The sequence below is a fragment of the Sarcophilus harrisii genome, chromosome 5, assembly GCF_902635505.1.
Source record: "Sarcophilus harrisii chromosome 5, mSarHar1.11, whole genome shotgun sequence".
In the NCBI taxonomy this organism is placed as follows: domain Eukaryota; kingdom Metazoa; phylum Chordata; class Mammalia; order Dasyuromorphia; family Dasyuridae; genus Sarcophilus; species Sarcophilus harrisii.
The window spans coordinates 98,472,565-98,489,823 of NC_045430.1; the positions used below are offsets into that span (position 1 = coordinate 98,472,565).

At 34.0% G+C, this 17,259-nt stretch overlaps 1 protein-coding gene across 2 annotated transcripts in view; it reads right to left on the minus strand.

The window, feature by feature from the left end:
- Nucleotides 1–5,319, minus strand: part of TMTC1 (transmembrane O-mannosyltransferase targeting cadherins 1) — a 228,488-nt gene extending 223,169 nt beyond the window's left edge. The window contains exon 1 of one of the 2 annotated variants that reach the window (XM_031938103.1): nucleotides 4,825–5,319. In XM_031938103.1, the coding sequence (XP_031793963.1) occupies nucleotides 4,825–5,147 (323 nt within the window). In that variant the 5' untranslated portion in view covers nucleotides 5,148–5,319. The remainder of the gene's footprint in view (nucleotides 1–4,824) is intronic. The other variant, XM_031938102.1, reaches the window with a different exon arrangement.
- Nucleotides 5,320–17,259: the final 11,940 nt, after the last annotated feature.

Consider the following 17,259-nt stretch of genomic DNA (forward strand, 5'->3'; position numbering starts at 1 on the left):
ATTAACATATACTTTAGGCATGTTAAAATGTATGAAATGGATCTGTTATTGTTCTCAGGTTGAGCTTTCCAAATTTGCTGGCATATTGAGTGCAGCATACTTTAACAACATCTTCTTTTAGGTTTTTAAATAACTCAGTGGAGTTCCATCACTTCCATTAGCTTTATTGTTAGCAATGGCCAAAAGCTACTTGACTTCATTCTCCAGGATGATTGACTCTAAATCGCAATCACATCATAGTTATTGGTTATGTTAAGAGCGTTTTTGAATAGGAAAATAGGAAAATTAATTTAGAAAGTATTAAAAAAAAAACGTATACAATATTAGAGCAATGAGCACTTCCTCCAAATGGAGGAAATGGATTGAAAGATGTTCTCAACATGTGTGATTTAAAAAAAAGGTTAAAAAGTAAAAGAAAACTTTTCGAAACAGACCTCACTTTAAAAGCAATATTAAAGGCTAACAATGAGAGTAAATCTCTAGATTTGTCAAATGCAACCAAAAGTGGCTAAAATGCATGATGTAAATAAAAGGCCTTCCATATATAAGGTCCCCATCAATTCAAACAATATGTCAAAAAAGAGGTATCAAACAAATGCTGAGTCATGCAGATTTGTTTATGGATATGAAAAGATTTTTGCTAGTGATTTCAGATCAGGTCTACAAAAAGGTTTTCCTTAAGGAGACCACATTTAGTGATCAATTTAGATTTTCTAATAAAGTGACAAACCGTGCAACTTATTGTAGATTACAAATAATATCCATTAAAGACATGATGTAACTAGAATTATATAACAGAAGTCTGTCAATATAAACCCTAAATATTCTTCAAAATTCAACAAACTCTGCTGGAAGTGAAATATCATAACAGACAGAGCTATTCTCTTCCCACAATTTCTTACAATTGTGTAGATGCATAAAAAATTAAGAAGAATCATTTTAATAAATATTAGCATATTCAATACTCATAATCTCCAAAATATTTGGAATTTTTAAAAAACTTCAAAATATAAAAACCTATCAGAAGAAATTAAAATTACATAAGAAAAAAACAAATCTATAATGTATCCACCATCTGGCTGCTACTAAGTTGTACCAACATGTTTTCAATGAGTCTTTAATTCACTTTTAAAAGGTAATGTTTTAATTTGTTCTACACAATAGTCTATAAGGCATTGATAAAATGAATAGCAGAATGGTGACTCGTCCATTTCTATCTGAACCCCATCGAAAAAATAAAAACAAAATGAAATAAACAATTTTGGCTAATTACTATACCTTTGGGAAAAGGTAGAAAATCTGGGAGAATGACAATTTAACTGCAATGGCAGAAAGAATCAATGTAAAGCACTTAGAGAAGACTGATAGAAGTTCATGTCTGAGGACAATGACAGTTGCCTGCACTTAGAGAAAGTCTGTTAGAGGATTGATAATTAACTGTCCTTCATGAATATAGTCTGTGGAGAATGATTGAACAAATTCTACTCTGAGTGAAACTGAGTTTACTACAATCTAAAGAGTATTTATTTGTTGGCCTGTAGGTCCAGTGTTTTGCAGGGGTTAGCAGTTGATGATGGATGAAATGAATACTGATTAATAGCTAAAGAATTCTTAGGTAATAGGTGAGTTAAGCAATTGCAGCCATGTATAATTTAAACATTCTTTTATGATTTTGAAGAATTACGAATTAGTCACAGAAACAAAAACTGTTCTACCTGCTCAGGATCTTAAAGAACAAAATTAAAATTAGACAGTGAACTTAGTCAAAATGCCTTATCATGTGCCATGGACTTTTCTATTGTCTTCTCTCATAATCAAGTATTACAAACTACTGTGCAATCTTGATACCCAAATATCAAAATACTGAACAAAAACTGCATCCATTTCTATCAAAAGTTCAATTTTAAATCAATTACATTTTTACAGGTCACCTGCCTTCCTTATTATGATTTATATTGCAATTAGAATCTCTCAGTAAAACAAAAATTTACAGGAAAATAGTACACTACTCTGTGGTCTAATAATCAGAACAAGGAGCTATATTGGTCCTTGGCCCAAGCTATTATTAACAAAATTTAATCCTTTTATCTTAATTTACCTAACATAGTGATATCACATGATGATAATGACACCACAGCATTAGTGGAAAGATTTTTAGATATCTGTAATATTTCTCAGGTTTGATAGAATATATAAAAGCTATAGTTTTATTATTTTCTAAGGTGGGTTTTCATTTGTTTACTGTTAGCAAACAACACTGAAAATAAGAAATTTCCTTCAGTTTCTCCTAATAAAAAAATAAGTCAGTAGAGACATTTTTAACCAGTTTAGGACTATTTGACAAGATACTAACATTTATCATGAGCGCTGGTTCCTTACTAAGTTTCTACAAAAGATCTTGAATCTTTCACAGATATAAAAAGGATATGGACAGTAAAAGATGAAGCACAGGAAATTCCTGGATTTAGAATGAAGGTTACTATAAATTACTTATAAAGATCTTTTTTCTCCTCTATTATGATCCAAAACCAATTATGTATACCCTTAAACATTACTCCATCAATATTTTTAGTGAAAGTTTTTATAAGACATGAAAATTCAAAGGAATTTTAATTCATATCTAGGAATTCTTTTTTAAGAAGAACTACAGTTAAGTAATTATCTGTACCTATTCTCTCCCCAAAAATCAAATTAGCACAGACTGAAAATTTATCTTTAATTCAATGCCAATTTTTTAAAAATTGACATATTTAAATAAGTTTCATCACAGCAAAAAATGTCAAGAATCCACCTAATTCCAAAGCAGATTCCAAAATTTTTTCTGTAAATGTTAACCTGTTAATCATGTGCCTTGAGGATATCCATCAACATCCACTTTTTAACAGCAGTATATACCTAGAACAAATTATTTTACTTCACTGACTCTCACTTTTCTTCATTCACAAAATGAAGGAATTATAAATAGAGTGTCTTCTGGTTCTAAATTTCTGTGATTGTAGAATATATGTTCAGTGGGTCAAAGAGTCAATCTTTCTTTTTTACTGTAAGGAAAATAAGTTTAAAACACTTAAAGGTTTTTGCACAAATAAACTTTTATATCAGTGTTGAAAAGATTAATTTGATTAATTATTTAAACGCAAGTCTTAGAAAACTTTCTTCCTTATATTTGGGATTGCTTATTTTTCTTAAAAATAGAAGTCAGGGTTGTACTATAGGTAATTTAAAAGAAAATGAATCAATGCTATTTAAAATTAAGACAAAGCATACTGAAAACAATTATGGTATCCTTGCTTCTTTGAAATAGGTGCCTACACTGTTCCTCCTAGCTCTACTTTCAGGTTTTGCACTTGAATCCTCTCCTTATTCCAAACCAGTCTGATGCAGTTTGCCAAGTGAAACAAATCTATAGAAGATTTGGATCTGTTTTTCCTAAATGATCGCTTCCTTTTCTCCCAACTCTTCCTACTCTTTCCTATTTACCTGACTTTTGCTATCTTATTTACTATAGTCTTTTTTTTTTTTTTATTACCTATCCTCCTTAACTTCCTCTCATTATGCCTCATGCCGTCTTCTGCCTTTATCCTTTCCTATACAAGAAATATTTTGAAAGGAAAAAGCCTGCCTTTTTTGCTCCTGGAAGCAGGAATCAAAGTATTCCTAGCATTGATTTACTTACAACTAAAGTAGTACTAATAAACAGGAAATCAGAATAAACCAACTGATATTTTCATGCAGGATTAAAAAAAATGGTTTTTGTTTTTAAAGAATACAACATCTAGATAAGCAAATAACTTTGGAAGGAGGCACAGATTAAAAAAAAAATACATTAATGAATTGCTCTTTCCAAAACTAAGGACAATATGTTTCTCCTCTTCAAAAACAATAAACTTTAAATTTAGTTTAAATGAAAGAATGGAACCAAAAGTCAATACTTTTCTAAATCTTCAGTTCTTGCTGCTGCAAGTTTTTTTGAAACTGCCACGCAAGATTATTCATTATACCCTTTACAATTATACCCTTTCACAACAGGTTTAAATATACCAATATCAAAACAACATTATTCTGCAGTCTTTTTCAGGACCGAGGAGAAATCAAACCCAGGAGAAGAAAAGTAAGTATGATAAAATAAACAAAAGGTAGTAGCATGCATCTCTTAAGACACACTTCTCATTTCATCAGGAGGTAAAACTCCACCTTCAGGAAAACTGGTGTAAGCTTATAATTTACACCAAATATCCCAGGTTATAAAATCAAAATGCGACTGAGATACAATAAATCCCAGACAATTTCCACTTTCCTGCATACTTTTGCATTGAATTTTTAATAGCTTGATCGCAATGGCTGGAGAGGTTTTGGTGTGTGGCCAAGAGGAAAAGAATTCTTTTCCTGCAAATGCACAACTCATTTGATACCCAGGCAAAACGCAAGGGTTTTGCTTTCCTCCTCCTGAAATCCAAATGTGAATCTCCAAGAAGCTCACACATTTTCCCGGCCGTAGAACTGCCCACGAGCCTCAGTAACACAACCAACTTCTTTCAGCAACCCCCTCCAAATCTTACCCCACCCCCAGGAGAGTCTCCCTTGAAAGTACTGTGCAGCCCCCCTAGTCTTCTCCCGTCAATGCTCCCCAGAGGAAAGTGGATTTAAAAGAACAGACAGTTGGAAACAGCTCTCCTCCGGCTCCCTCAGCTGACCTCTCACGCTATCCGGAAACTGGAAAGCTGGAACGTGAGTGGACAGGAGAGCTGGCTATGAGGGGCAGCTCATAGAGCCTAACTCCTCATCTCCCCCAGAGAGGCAGCAGCGACTAGCGACGGAACTCACTTGAAGGTGAGGATGCAGAGAGGGCGGTAGGACTTGTGACTCGTATTTTCGGCCATGCGCTTGCCCCAGAAATCGTTGGCGAACATGCCCCAGCCCAGAGGGGCAGCCGCCCGAACATCTGGGTTGTTCACAATTGCCCACACGTCGTCGTGCACGAACTCGCCCCGCAGAGAGTTTCCGTAACACAGACAGCAGACCGCGGTCAGGAGCACCGCAGCCTCCGCCGGCGCCAGGCAGAAGCCCCCCTGGCGCTGGCCCGAGGCAGTCCGGTCCCTTCTGCTGCCGCAGCCGCCGCCACCAGCGGCAGGGGCTGTCACCGCCATCCTGCTGCTGCTGCTGCTACTGCCGCGGTCGCTCCGGAGCTCCTGGCATTCTCCCCTGCCCGGCTCGGACAGATGGCAGCACCAGCGAGCCCAGAACCAGCATGGTGCGGCGGCAAGCTGCCTCACTCACCCACTCCCCGGGACCGCGCTGGGCCGCCGCCTGGGCAAGTTAGTCCAGCTGCAAATAAACAGCAGCCCCCCCTCCTCCTCTAGTTGTCTCCACCTCCTCCGCCCCACTGCGCATGCACCGCTTGCCTGCACAGCCCTTCCACCTTTCCAAAATCGAGACGCTGCGTTTTCTCCCAGGATCACAGATGTTGCGATCCGGTGGGCCCGATGGCCTGAAGAGTTGGCCGGCATGCCGACGGAGATATCTACTCACCTGTGTAGCCATCCCGCCTCCTAGCCCTGTATAAATGAAAGACTGACTAACGCAGCTCTGGTTTTCTTGACTGTGGTCTTCCATCCCACTGACCCTAGTCTTCAGGATCTTGATGTGCTATTTATAAAGAACGTATCTAGACATCAACTTCCTGGTGTTGGTCATTTTTAACACCATCGAATACCTGGAGAAGTCCCCCTTCCACCACCACCACCCCAAAGGTAGAGGAAGAAAAGGACTATTTTGGAATGGGCATTGAATTTACTTCTCTTTATTTTGGTTTTGAGCCAAATTCTTGATAAAGTCAAATAGAGGGAAAGGGGAGAGGAGAGGAAAAGAGAAAAATCACCTTATTTGCCATATCTGATAAGTAACCTTACATAAGTAGAGAATCCAGCTTCAAAGACAAAGATCTGATATGTAAGGACAGTGTGACAATCTTTTTCTTGCTCTAAGCAACACTTATAACTATAAGTTACATAACTAAACTATATATTACAAATTGCAGAAGAGATTATTGGTTGAGGAAGTCTTCTCATTTGGGTATTTGTGAAACTTGTGGATACAATGGGTATCAGTTAAATCTCAGAACCAGCCTATTATTCCCAGGACTCTAGACATTTGAATTATTCCTACTAAGTCAATATGCAAAAACTCTCTAAGGTTCCCTGGCTTTGATTCTTAAGCTCCCCATCAATCACCCCCCAAAAAAGATAAACTTCAGTTGATCCATGATTTTATAGTAAATATGAGTAAAGCAAGATGCTCAGTTCCTACACTATAATTCTATATAGTTTTGGAAATGCTAGCAATAGCAGTAAGACAAGAGAAAGAAACGGAAGGAATATAGATAAAATAGATGAAAACTTCCTTTATTTGCTAATAATATGATGGTATACTTGGAAATTCTTAGGAAATCAGCAAAAATACCAAATGACAAAGTAGCTTCAGCAAAGTAGCAGACTACAAAATAAACTCGATGTTGATACTTAATCTCAGAATACAGATCTTAATCCATCAATATTTGAGGCCCCCAGGTGACTCACTGGAATTGAATCAGGAATATGTAAATTCAAGTTCTCCTATGTTCAAATATGTTTAGGTATTAGCTCTGTGATCCTGAACAAGTCATTTAACAAAACTGATTTGGTTTCCTCATATTTAAAATTGGAAATAATAGCACAAAAGAGTTGGGAAGACAAAATGAAATATTTTTAAAGCATTATATTAAGGCTTGCGCATTAATGTTGATTAATAGCATTTCATCCTGAATATATTTTGTTGGTACATAGTTGTAGGATATGGGCTATCTCCCTAGAAGGCCTCAGGGTCAGCCAGAGTCAGGATAAATTAAAGTCCTTGGTCTTTAGAAGGAAAAGTGAAAGAGGCAGGCAAGCAGAATCTTGGATTCAGGAGTCCAGAGTCACCAACTTCTCTCCTCTTTGTTCTGCCAAGTGCCTCTCTGGCCCCTCTCCTTTTGCCCTCCAATCCTTGCCTATCATTATCTTAACACCAAACATTCAGCAAGCACCAATGGTGAGAAGAGCCATTTATCCATAGAGCTGTTGTCTCACATTGAACAGATAATTAGCCTTAAGTGCTTGGTTGTCTGATTCAAGGATACTTTTTGGAGTTTCAGCCCTCTATATATAGTTTTCATGTTGCTTCTTTCATTAGACTTTCCTTGATTGCAGAGACTCTTTTGCTCTTTTTGTATACAAGTGCTTAGCACAACTGACATAGTATTTTAAACACCTCTCCAAATTGATTTTATTAAGTCATATAAAGTAATCCTTTGATCATTTGGACTAACATTGTTAGTGTAAATTAGCTTTGATAATATTGACATTTTTATCTTATTGGCCCAGGGCAGCCAAGAGCATTAAACATTTCTCCAGCTATTTAAATTTCTCTTCATTTCTTTAAGGAACACTCTGGATATTGAATTGATTCATCTTTTATGTCCTTTGATAGACTGATGCCCAGATAATTTATCTACTTTGTAGTTATTTACAATGGATTTTATTATGATATAGAAATGAAGTAGATTCTTTATTTTGTAGTCTATAACTGCTGAAACTATTGTCTCAATAGTTATCTTTGCTGATTCCCTAAGAATTTCTAACTATATACATATATATTCCTTAAATACAGAAAGATTTCATCTTTTTACTATTTTTATTATTTTCATTTCTTTCTCTTGATTTATTGCTATTACTAGCATTTCTGAAACTATACAGAATAACAGTGAAAGAATTGGGTATTCTTGCTTTATTCTCATATTTACAAGTAAATCTGTATCTAGTATATCCCCATTGAATATGCTTGTTTTAGATTTAGATAAACAATTTGTGCTTTTTAAAAAAGACTCCTCTATGTCTATACTTTGCAGGTGGTGGTTATTCTTTATAAAAGAATTTTGCTATAAGCAAAATAGATGTTCTTCATCCAAGTCTTTTTTCTGCATGTTGAGATACTCAAATAATTTTGAATATTTTTCTTTGTAATACAATCAAGTTTGTTAACTGTTTTTCCTAATGTTCAACCATCCATTTATCATCCTTGTATAAATGTAACTTGATCATGATGAATATTATTTCATTTGATCCTCACACAATCCTAGGAGTAAGATACTATTATTATCCCTATATTTTTGCTGATGAGAAAACTGAGACCAAGTGATTTAGACAGTATCACACAACTAGCATCTGTGGTAGTATTTGAATTTAGGTTAACTCCAGTTCTCTGACTGATTCACTACCATCTTTTCATTATATAAGAATCTTTGTGCTAGGCAATGCCATCTTATGAGAGGAGAAAATAAACAGACATAGAGTTACATAGGGATTTGGGGAAAAGTACAAGATAAAATCCAGCATTTTTGTTCTGTGTCTATACTATTGCTGTAATAATCTATATGCTATATTCTTGCCAACTAGAAAATCATCTAACTTAAATAATTTTCAGTGTATTAAATGTCCTCTGTAGTTGTACTGGCATTTATTTTTAAAATCCTACCTGAAGCTCTTTAGGAAAGAATGTTGTGAGGAAAACAAAAATTAGCAACATTGAAATACATTTAGGAAAAAAAAAAAACTAGCAACCAGCAATTTGTGACATTCTTGCAACCTGTAATCGCAAAAAAGCCTTGCTATAGATAGACGTTTCTGTTTTTGTAGTCTGAAGTAAAAAAAGTATCATGTCAAGTTTTATTCATGGAATGACTGCAAATCTGAAAAGGAAGTGAACTGCCTCTTCAGTTAGAAAAGCTTCGCAAACAAGTAGTTTGTCATTTGTTTATAAGGATAGTGACAATTAAAAAAAAAAAAAAATCTAACAACACATGTATACCCAAAACAACTCATTTCTTTATCAGCCCCAGATCCTATAGAAAAACAAACAGCTGCTGTACTAAAGCATCTCATTTTTCCAAGCACATTTTAAGAATCAGTTACAAATTATTTTATACATTATCTAGTACAAACTCCACTTGAAACATTAATACTTTGACATACTCTACAAATGTTTATGTAGCCTCTCTATATGAGTACAATGAGGCAGTCAATTTCATTTGAGGACAAATCTTATTGTCAGGAGGTTCCTCTTTATATTGGACTGAAATCTGGTTCTCTGTAACTTCCACCCATTGTTCCTAGTTCTTCCCCAAGAGAGATTGAGCAGAATGTATTTAATGCTTCTTCCATATGTCAGTCTTTCCTTCAAAAATTTGAAGAGTAAGATTATTTTACCCATCTTCCCTTCTCTAAGACCAGTCTTCAAATAACATGAATTCTGGCTCTTTACAACCTAGTAGTCTATTGTGGAGGGTCCCAGACAGTGGGGAAACTCTGGGTGAGGTATAAGACCCTTCAGCCCAGAGGGAACCTGCTAACAATGTCTGGTTTGGCTTCCCATCTTCCCTAAGGGCTCTCACCCTTCCTGAGAAGTCAGGGATTGGTGACAATCTGTATTGTGATTGAAGCAAAGTGATACCATGGTGGTGGAAGAGTGATACCAGGTGGCAAACTACATACAATAGCAAGTTGATTATGTGGTTCCATGTGTGTAGACGCATGCCCAATGTTGTTTTGATTACATAAGGGTATGAAGATATAAAAGTGGAAAAGAAGTTTAGAATAATGGAATAAATGGACTCCATATTTCCACCATCCTCAGGAGTCCTACCTCATCACTTCTCCACTAAGCCGGAATATTTGAATCACTCCAGCATGGGGGTTCTAGAAAGCATGGCATGTTTTGTTACCCCAACTTGGGGGCTCTAGAAAGCAGAATACAACAGTCTATAAATACTGAATTTTCCCTAAAACAGCCTGTCAAGACCATAATGAGGGTCCGACCTCCATTAGTTTGAACCCTATACTTATATTTTTGCAGCCTAAATGGCATTAGATTTTGGTTGCTGCTGTTGTTGTCAAGTAGTTTTGTTCATTTATATTGCTATATTGCTCTTTCAGGCCACTAAAAGTCTTAGCTCCTTTTTCACAGGAACTATATAGTCCAGTCATACAATTTCCCCTATCCAGTGTTTATACAATGTCTTTTCTTTTTTAATCTAAATGCAGGTTTTTGCATTAATTTCTATTAAATTTTATCTGATTCAACCTCTTGTTCAAACATATTGAAAGTTGTGTAGCTTGAGATTCTGTCATCAATATATTAGCCATTCTGTCTAGTTTTGTGTCATTTGCAAATTTAAAAGGCTTTATCATTTGCCTTCAACCACTTCACTGATAAAAAACACTGAATAGAAAAAGGTTGAAGACAGATCTCTATGGTACTTTCTTCTAGGTTGACTTTTATCCTTTAAACAATATACTTGGTATGCTTATTCAATCATTTCTGAATCTATTTATTATTATCTGTCCAATGTATGCAAATATAAGCTAAGAAGACTCCAAAAGAGCAGGTACAGAATAACAAATACACAACCCACAATGCAGTGTATATATTAGAAAGATACTTTGGATCAGGAGACCTCGGGTAAAAATCTAGATCTTATAATTACTATCTATGTGACCATGAATGAGTCATTTAATCTCTCTCTGCTTTAATTTTTTCCACCTATAATAATAATACTTACATGCTCATGCTTGGTCTTTGACAGTTGCGAGGAACATGCTTCGTAAATTTGAATAGAGAACCATCAATGTGGTATCTTCTTCTACTAATATATATCAGGCAAGTCACATAAAATATAGTCATGGCAAATTTCCTGGATACCCTGAGAGGTTAATGACTGATTTGTTCAAGTATCAAAGATAAGACTTTAACTTCTCTACTACCAGGGTTAGCTTTTTGCTCATTGTTACACTGACTTATTATAGTTAATATTGTTTTAGATGATAGTTATTTCCATATATATCTTTTATTTCTGAAGTAAATTATAAGCATTTAAAGGGCAAAGAAAATTAAATATATATATATGTACACACACATACATATATGTTCATGTATTTGCACATGCAAACATGCTTATAGGGGAAAGTATTTATGGATTTATTTCCCATCTTTCTAACATTTTTCCCAGAGTTTAAGAATGTGGACTAAAATAATATGTAATTGGCAAGGGCATCCATTGTATTCTTCTAAAAAATGGAGAACAGATAAATTGCAAATAACAGACAATATCTGGAGATTTTTCTCAAATTGACAAATTAAGCGCCTAACTAGTAATCTACTCCATTTCTTGAATGAAAAACATTGGACAGTTTGGTTGGTTGTTATTGAATGTCAACTTTCTCTCAATCTACCCAAATGAAAAGTTTCCTTCCATTAAGAAAACTGTTCAGATGGGCAACACAACACATTATGCTCTACAAATTAAGAACATATACTTATTTTATGATAAGGTGAGTGCCAGGTGATTTATTTTACTCCAAATAGCTCCCTAATATACACATGTAAAGAAAAGATACACTCCTAAAGGAAAAAAACAAGATATTCTTAACTCTTCTTCAGTTTCTTGAGGACATTCATCAATCAAACTTTCCAGCCTTCCACTTCATGTCTTATTGCAGCCTATAATAGGAGTAATCTTGGAAACTCTGAAGGAAAAGATCAATTATTATCTGTTGAAATCAGTGATTTGTTACATTCATTCCCTGACAGATTTTTAAATATATTCCTTATAGCTTACCTCAATTTCACTGATATTCTACTCAATTTTTTAAAAGTTGTTCTCTTTCCATGGAAAAACATGAAATCTGGCTATATGTAAATTCAAGATATTTCAGATAATCATATTAAGTTCTTTCTCCAGCAAGCAAAACTATTCAGCTAAATAGCTGAAATCAAGCAACTATCCTAGAGCCCATCTGTTTTATTTTCATTTTTTAACAATCTTATCAGAAAAATTATAATTCCTTGTCATCAATGTACATAAAAACATTCTGGTCTATTCCTTGAAATAAATATATTCTAAATATTCCTTATCCTGTTCTATACTTTGTTACTATAATTGATCTCTGCTATCTCTTTGAAACTAATAGAATGTACCTTACTTTCTATTGAGAAATGCTCCTCAAAGAAATATCTACAAAGAAAGCACATGTACATCATGCTAGATATAGAGAAGTATAAATCATAGAGCTCACTGATGTCAAATAAAGGTTATGAAATTTAATGGATTCATTTCCGTTGTGTGCATATAAGTTTCTAGTCATTAGAATTATTTTTTAATTGAAAAGAAAGCAATATTATAACAAGAAAGTAAGAAATTACTCTAAACTCACTAAGAGAGAAATGAAAACAAAATCTCTGTTGTACCAACCCATTTATCCAGAGATTCCAGTGGAAGAGACAGACCCTTCAAAATCATATACATAAAAATAATTATAATAGCACTTTTCATGGTAGCAAAATTAGAACTAAACAAATTGTGATAAATAAATATAATGGAATGTTATTGTGCTTTAAGAAATGACGAACATAAGTTCAGAAAAGCCTAGAAAAAACTGATAAAATTGAAATAGGTAGAACCAGGAAAACAATATATACAATGATTACAATGTAAATGAAAAGAACAATTGAAACAAGCCTCCAAATTTATGACCAAGCTCGATGCCTCTTATATACAGTATATCAAAAATTTTTATATGCTATTTTATTTTGCATGACTTTTTTCTTTACATGTTATAAAGGGTGAATCAAGGGATGAGGGGTCGTGGTAGACTGCAATGAGAAATATGAGTGATATAAAAAAAAACAAAAATATCAACAAAATTTCATTTAAAAAAAGAATGGAGCCATAATGCAATAGATTGTCAGAGCTCTTTCCAATTAATTTTATGATTGTTCTCTTAGCAAAAGATGGAAAGGTTAGCAGAGTGAAACACACAAGGCCAATTCCCATACTAAGAGATTCACTCCACTTTCCAAGGCTTCTTTTTTTTGCCTGCTTTTATATGTAGGTCACCTCTAGTCCTAGATAACCAATAATCAATCACCAAAATGTTATTATAAATATTAACACATAATAGTTCTTAATAGCTTTCCTTAGACTAAATTTGGTACCATATTTTATAAATTTGGTTAGAGAGCTAGTTTTTACACAGGTCAATGTCACTTAGACCAGCAAGTTTACTCTCTTGGCTACTATAACAACCTCTTTAGTACCTCTTTAAAGATTAATTACTTTTACTTAAATTTCTTGGTGTATGATTTATTTCTGGATAAGCATGTTCCACTCTCCAGTTCTCTCCCCTAGAATTGAATCCTACATTGTAACAAAGAAAAATGAGACAAAAAAACCTGACCAAGTATTTAACATTCTGATATAGCAACCTCCCTTAAGTAATCAATAAACATTTATTAAGTGCCTACAGGCACTGTACTAAAATAAGTGCTGGATATACCAAAAGAGGCAAAAGGAGTCCCTGCCCCCAAAGAATTTACAATATAATCTAGTCCCAAGTCTCAGCTAGAAGGGAATGGCTATTATCTGTTATTGGAAACAAATACTGGTTATCATAATTATATTTTCTTTAGGTATTTTATTTACATAATTATGATTGAGCATATTGGCCTTTCAGTTCTGCCTCAATCAATCAAAAAAATTTTTACTAAGCACTTACTATTATGTTCCAGGCACTCCTTTTATCAGTTCATAATTTTTTTTTCCTGAATTCTTCACATTTAACAAATCTGACTACATGATAATATTCAATTACATTCACATACGTTTGTTCAATCATACTTTGATAGTAACCCTTTTTTTCAGTTGTTTGCTATCACAAAACATGTGATTATGAATATTGGTTATCTATTATACAGTATACCTATTTTTCTTGCACTGTATGCCAAGTAATGGAACTTGTAAGTCACATGGATAACTTGCTTTTCTTATACTGTCAAACAATAGTATGATAGTACAGTAAAAATGGTACAGTAGATAGTTCTACCATCTTACCACAGCCCTTTCAGCACTGAGAGTCCACTTTTTATCACCTTACTAATTTACTTGGTTCAAAAACACCTTTTATACAAAAATTTGAAGATAAATATGGGAAAAGATAAATTAAATAAAATGAGAATTGATGGATTTATCTCTCTCATTTCCTAGAAGTTACCAAGTATAAACTTGCCAATGTCTATCCCTGGAAGGAAAGGGAAACAAAAGAATACATATTCCTACTCTCTGAAAATTTCCCCTACATTTAAGAAAGACAAAGTACATACATAGGGAAAAACCTCAAGATTTGGGAGTTGACTCTGAAATGTCAGCTTTAAATAAGACCAACTCATGTCTTTTCAAAGTATTGCAAAACACTAATATATCAAATTAGGGCTCAAAATAGTGAAAAGCACTACAGATATCCTGAAAATCCATGCCTCCTTTGCAGGAAGATGGAACAATGTACCAACTGTAAATACCATGGAAGCCCCGAGTCCTTGAACTCAAAAGTGAATACAAAAAAGTCTGATTTTGACAATGCAAAATATGAAAAGGAATAGTTGGCTAAGGAGACTCTGTGCACTCACTGTCTTAGTGGTATATGAAATTCTATTTCTTCCACTTTCTACCAGTATGACTTTAAATAAATCATTTAATCTCTATGCTTGTTTTCTGAAAATTAGAGGGTTTAAATGATTTCTCATTTATCATGTAACAGTTTTAATTCCTCACCTAGTGAAAGAACTCTGGGACCATTACATTGAATTCCCAATCCCTATATTTTTGCCTGCCTGCATTTTGGATTTCCTTCACAGGCTAATTGTACAATATTTCAGAGTCTGATTCTTTTTGTACAGCAAAATAACAGTTTGGTCATGTATACTTATTGTGTATCTAATTTATACTTTTTTTTAATAGCCTTTTATTTACAGGTTATATGTATGGGTAACTTTACAACATTGACAATTGCCAAACCTCTTGTTCCAATTTTTCACCTCTTACCCCCCACCCTCTCCCCCAGATGGCAGGATGACCAGTAGATGTTAAATATATTAAAATATAAATTAGATATAAGGAGGCAGTTGTCAATGCTGTAAAATTACCCATATATATAACTTGTAAATAAAAAGCTATTTTAAAAAATAAATAAATAATAAAAAGCTTTCTTAGATATGAAAAAAAAAAAGTTTTGTTTCCTTATTTTAAAATATATATATATACCCAAACCTTTTACTAAATTTATTTTAGGGTCTTATACTTCTTGATTTTTGAACCACATTTTCTAACAAAACTTTTGTTCCTTTCCTTTATCTGTTTTTGCATAGATATACCACTATATTATGATGAGGTGGCTGGGAAGATCTTATCCAGTTCTACACAAAATCCATTTTAATTCTTTACCCTCTACAATAGATGTTGATGAAAACTCATTTTTTTTCCTTCTTTATTGTTTCCCCTTTTAAAAAACACAGTATCAAAATTACCACAATAAACTCAATTTCCACTCACAGCAGAATTCTCTCTTTGTAATAAAATGTTTATGTGAAAACCTATATATTGCTACTGCAAAAACCTGAATCTATAGTCACTATTAAGAGAAAAATGTATTTTAACATTGATTCTTAGAGACCAAGATTAGCTACAACTGCAATTATCTTCATAATGATCTATTATGAGGTCTGCCTGGTCAGATGACCAAATACTTAGGAAATGATGTATCTGGTTTCCAAAAACCAATTCTGTTACTAAGGTGACTTTGCTACTTTGTTCCTTCATGTTTACCTTTTTATTTTTCTCTTAACTCCAGTGTTTGAACTCCAAAGTTTTTCTGAAGCTTTGATCCTTTAATCAGGAACACTTTGAAATACTCTATTTCATTAAAGGTCTATTTTTTCCCTGTAGCATTATAACCAGTTGTTGGGTTTTTTGGGGGGAGGAATAATTTTTTATTGTTAGCCCATATCCCTTGCCTTCTAGAATGTGGCATTGCAACCTTCTATTTTTTATAATGGTGACAGATAAATTGTGCATGATGTTGACTGGCTCCTAAGTACTTGAATTCTTTTCTTTTGGGCTATTTGTACTATCTTTTCTTTAACCTGGAAGCTCTAGGTTTGAATTATAATGCCCTTAGGAGTTTCCATTTTCAAAAGTTGACTAAAGAACTTCAACCTTTGATTCCAAGAGATCAGGAAAATTTTCTTTTTAAGATTTCTTGAAATATGTTATCTAGGACTTTGGGGGTGAGGGGTGGGGTGGCAGAGAGGGAAAAGTGTCATCTTGATCTGTTTTCGAGGTCAATTGTTTTTAATATAATTTTCATTTTCCTCTATTTTTTCCCTAGTCTTTTGACTTTATTTTTACCATTTTTTTGTTATTCATAGTTATTGACTTCTATTTAGTCCATTCTAATTTTCACGAAGCTGGTACCTAGGTGGCGCAGTGGAGTGAGGAAATAAAAGTGCCAGAAAGTCTTATCTTCCTGAGTTCAAATCCGCAATCCTCTTTGCCTATTTCCTGATCTGTAAAATGAGTTGTAAAAGGACATGAATGGCAAACCACTCTAGTATCTTTGCCAATAAAAGACAAAATAGGGTAATGAAGTCTTGAACATAGTTGAAAATGAACAAAAGTTTCAGGGAATTTGTTGCTTGGGCAAGGTTTTGTACCACATATTCCAAGTTTTTAAGTATCTTTCCAGTCCTTTAGTCCTTAGTTCTCATTTCTTCAATTTCTTACTCCAACATTCTTTGCATCACTGACAAAAACACTTATTAACTTTAAAAAAAAAAACTCTTGCTTCATCTCTTCTGGTCATTCTAGTTGAATTTGTGATACATTTGCATTCTGCCTTGTGGTTTTACTTATAGGTCTTTTGAATTCATTCTCTTCTTCTGTGTTTGTGTCATCAAAATAACTCAAAATGAGCTTTCAGAAAGTAGAGCCATGCCATATTATACCTAACCCAAATTTCAGGATCTTTATAGAGATTATCTTATAAGCACAAAATGTCAGTGATATTTTGCTTTCCAATTCTAAGATCATTAACTTTTACCAGTGACATAAAGTGACAATGAGAATTTAGTCTTGTGAGACTAATCCCCTATATATTATCGTTAGATAAGTCAAGGTTCCTGAATTGGGAATTCTACATCTTTACTTTTCTTCTTCCATTTAGCATTAGCCTTCATGATTCCCAAATCATATCTGAAACTTGAGTTTGTAGTCTAGAAAAATCCCTAGATCATTTTCCCTCTAAAATCCTTTTTCTTGAAGCCTGTTATTTTTATGTCATACATCTTCATTCACTCATTAAA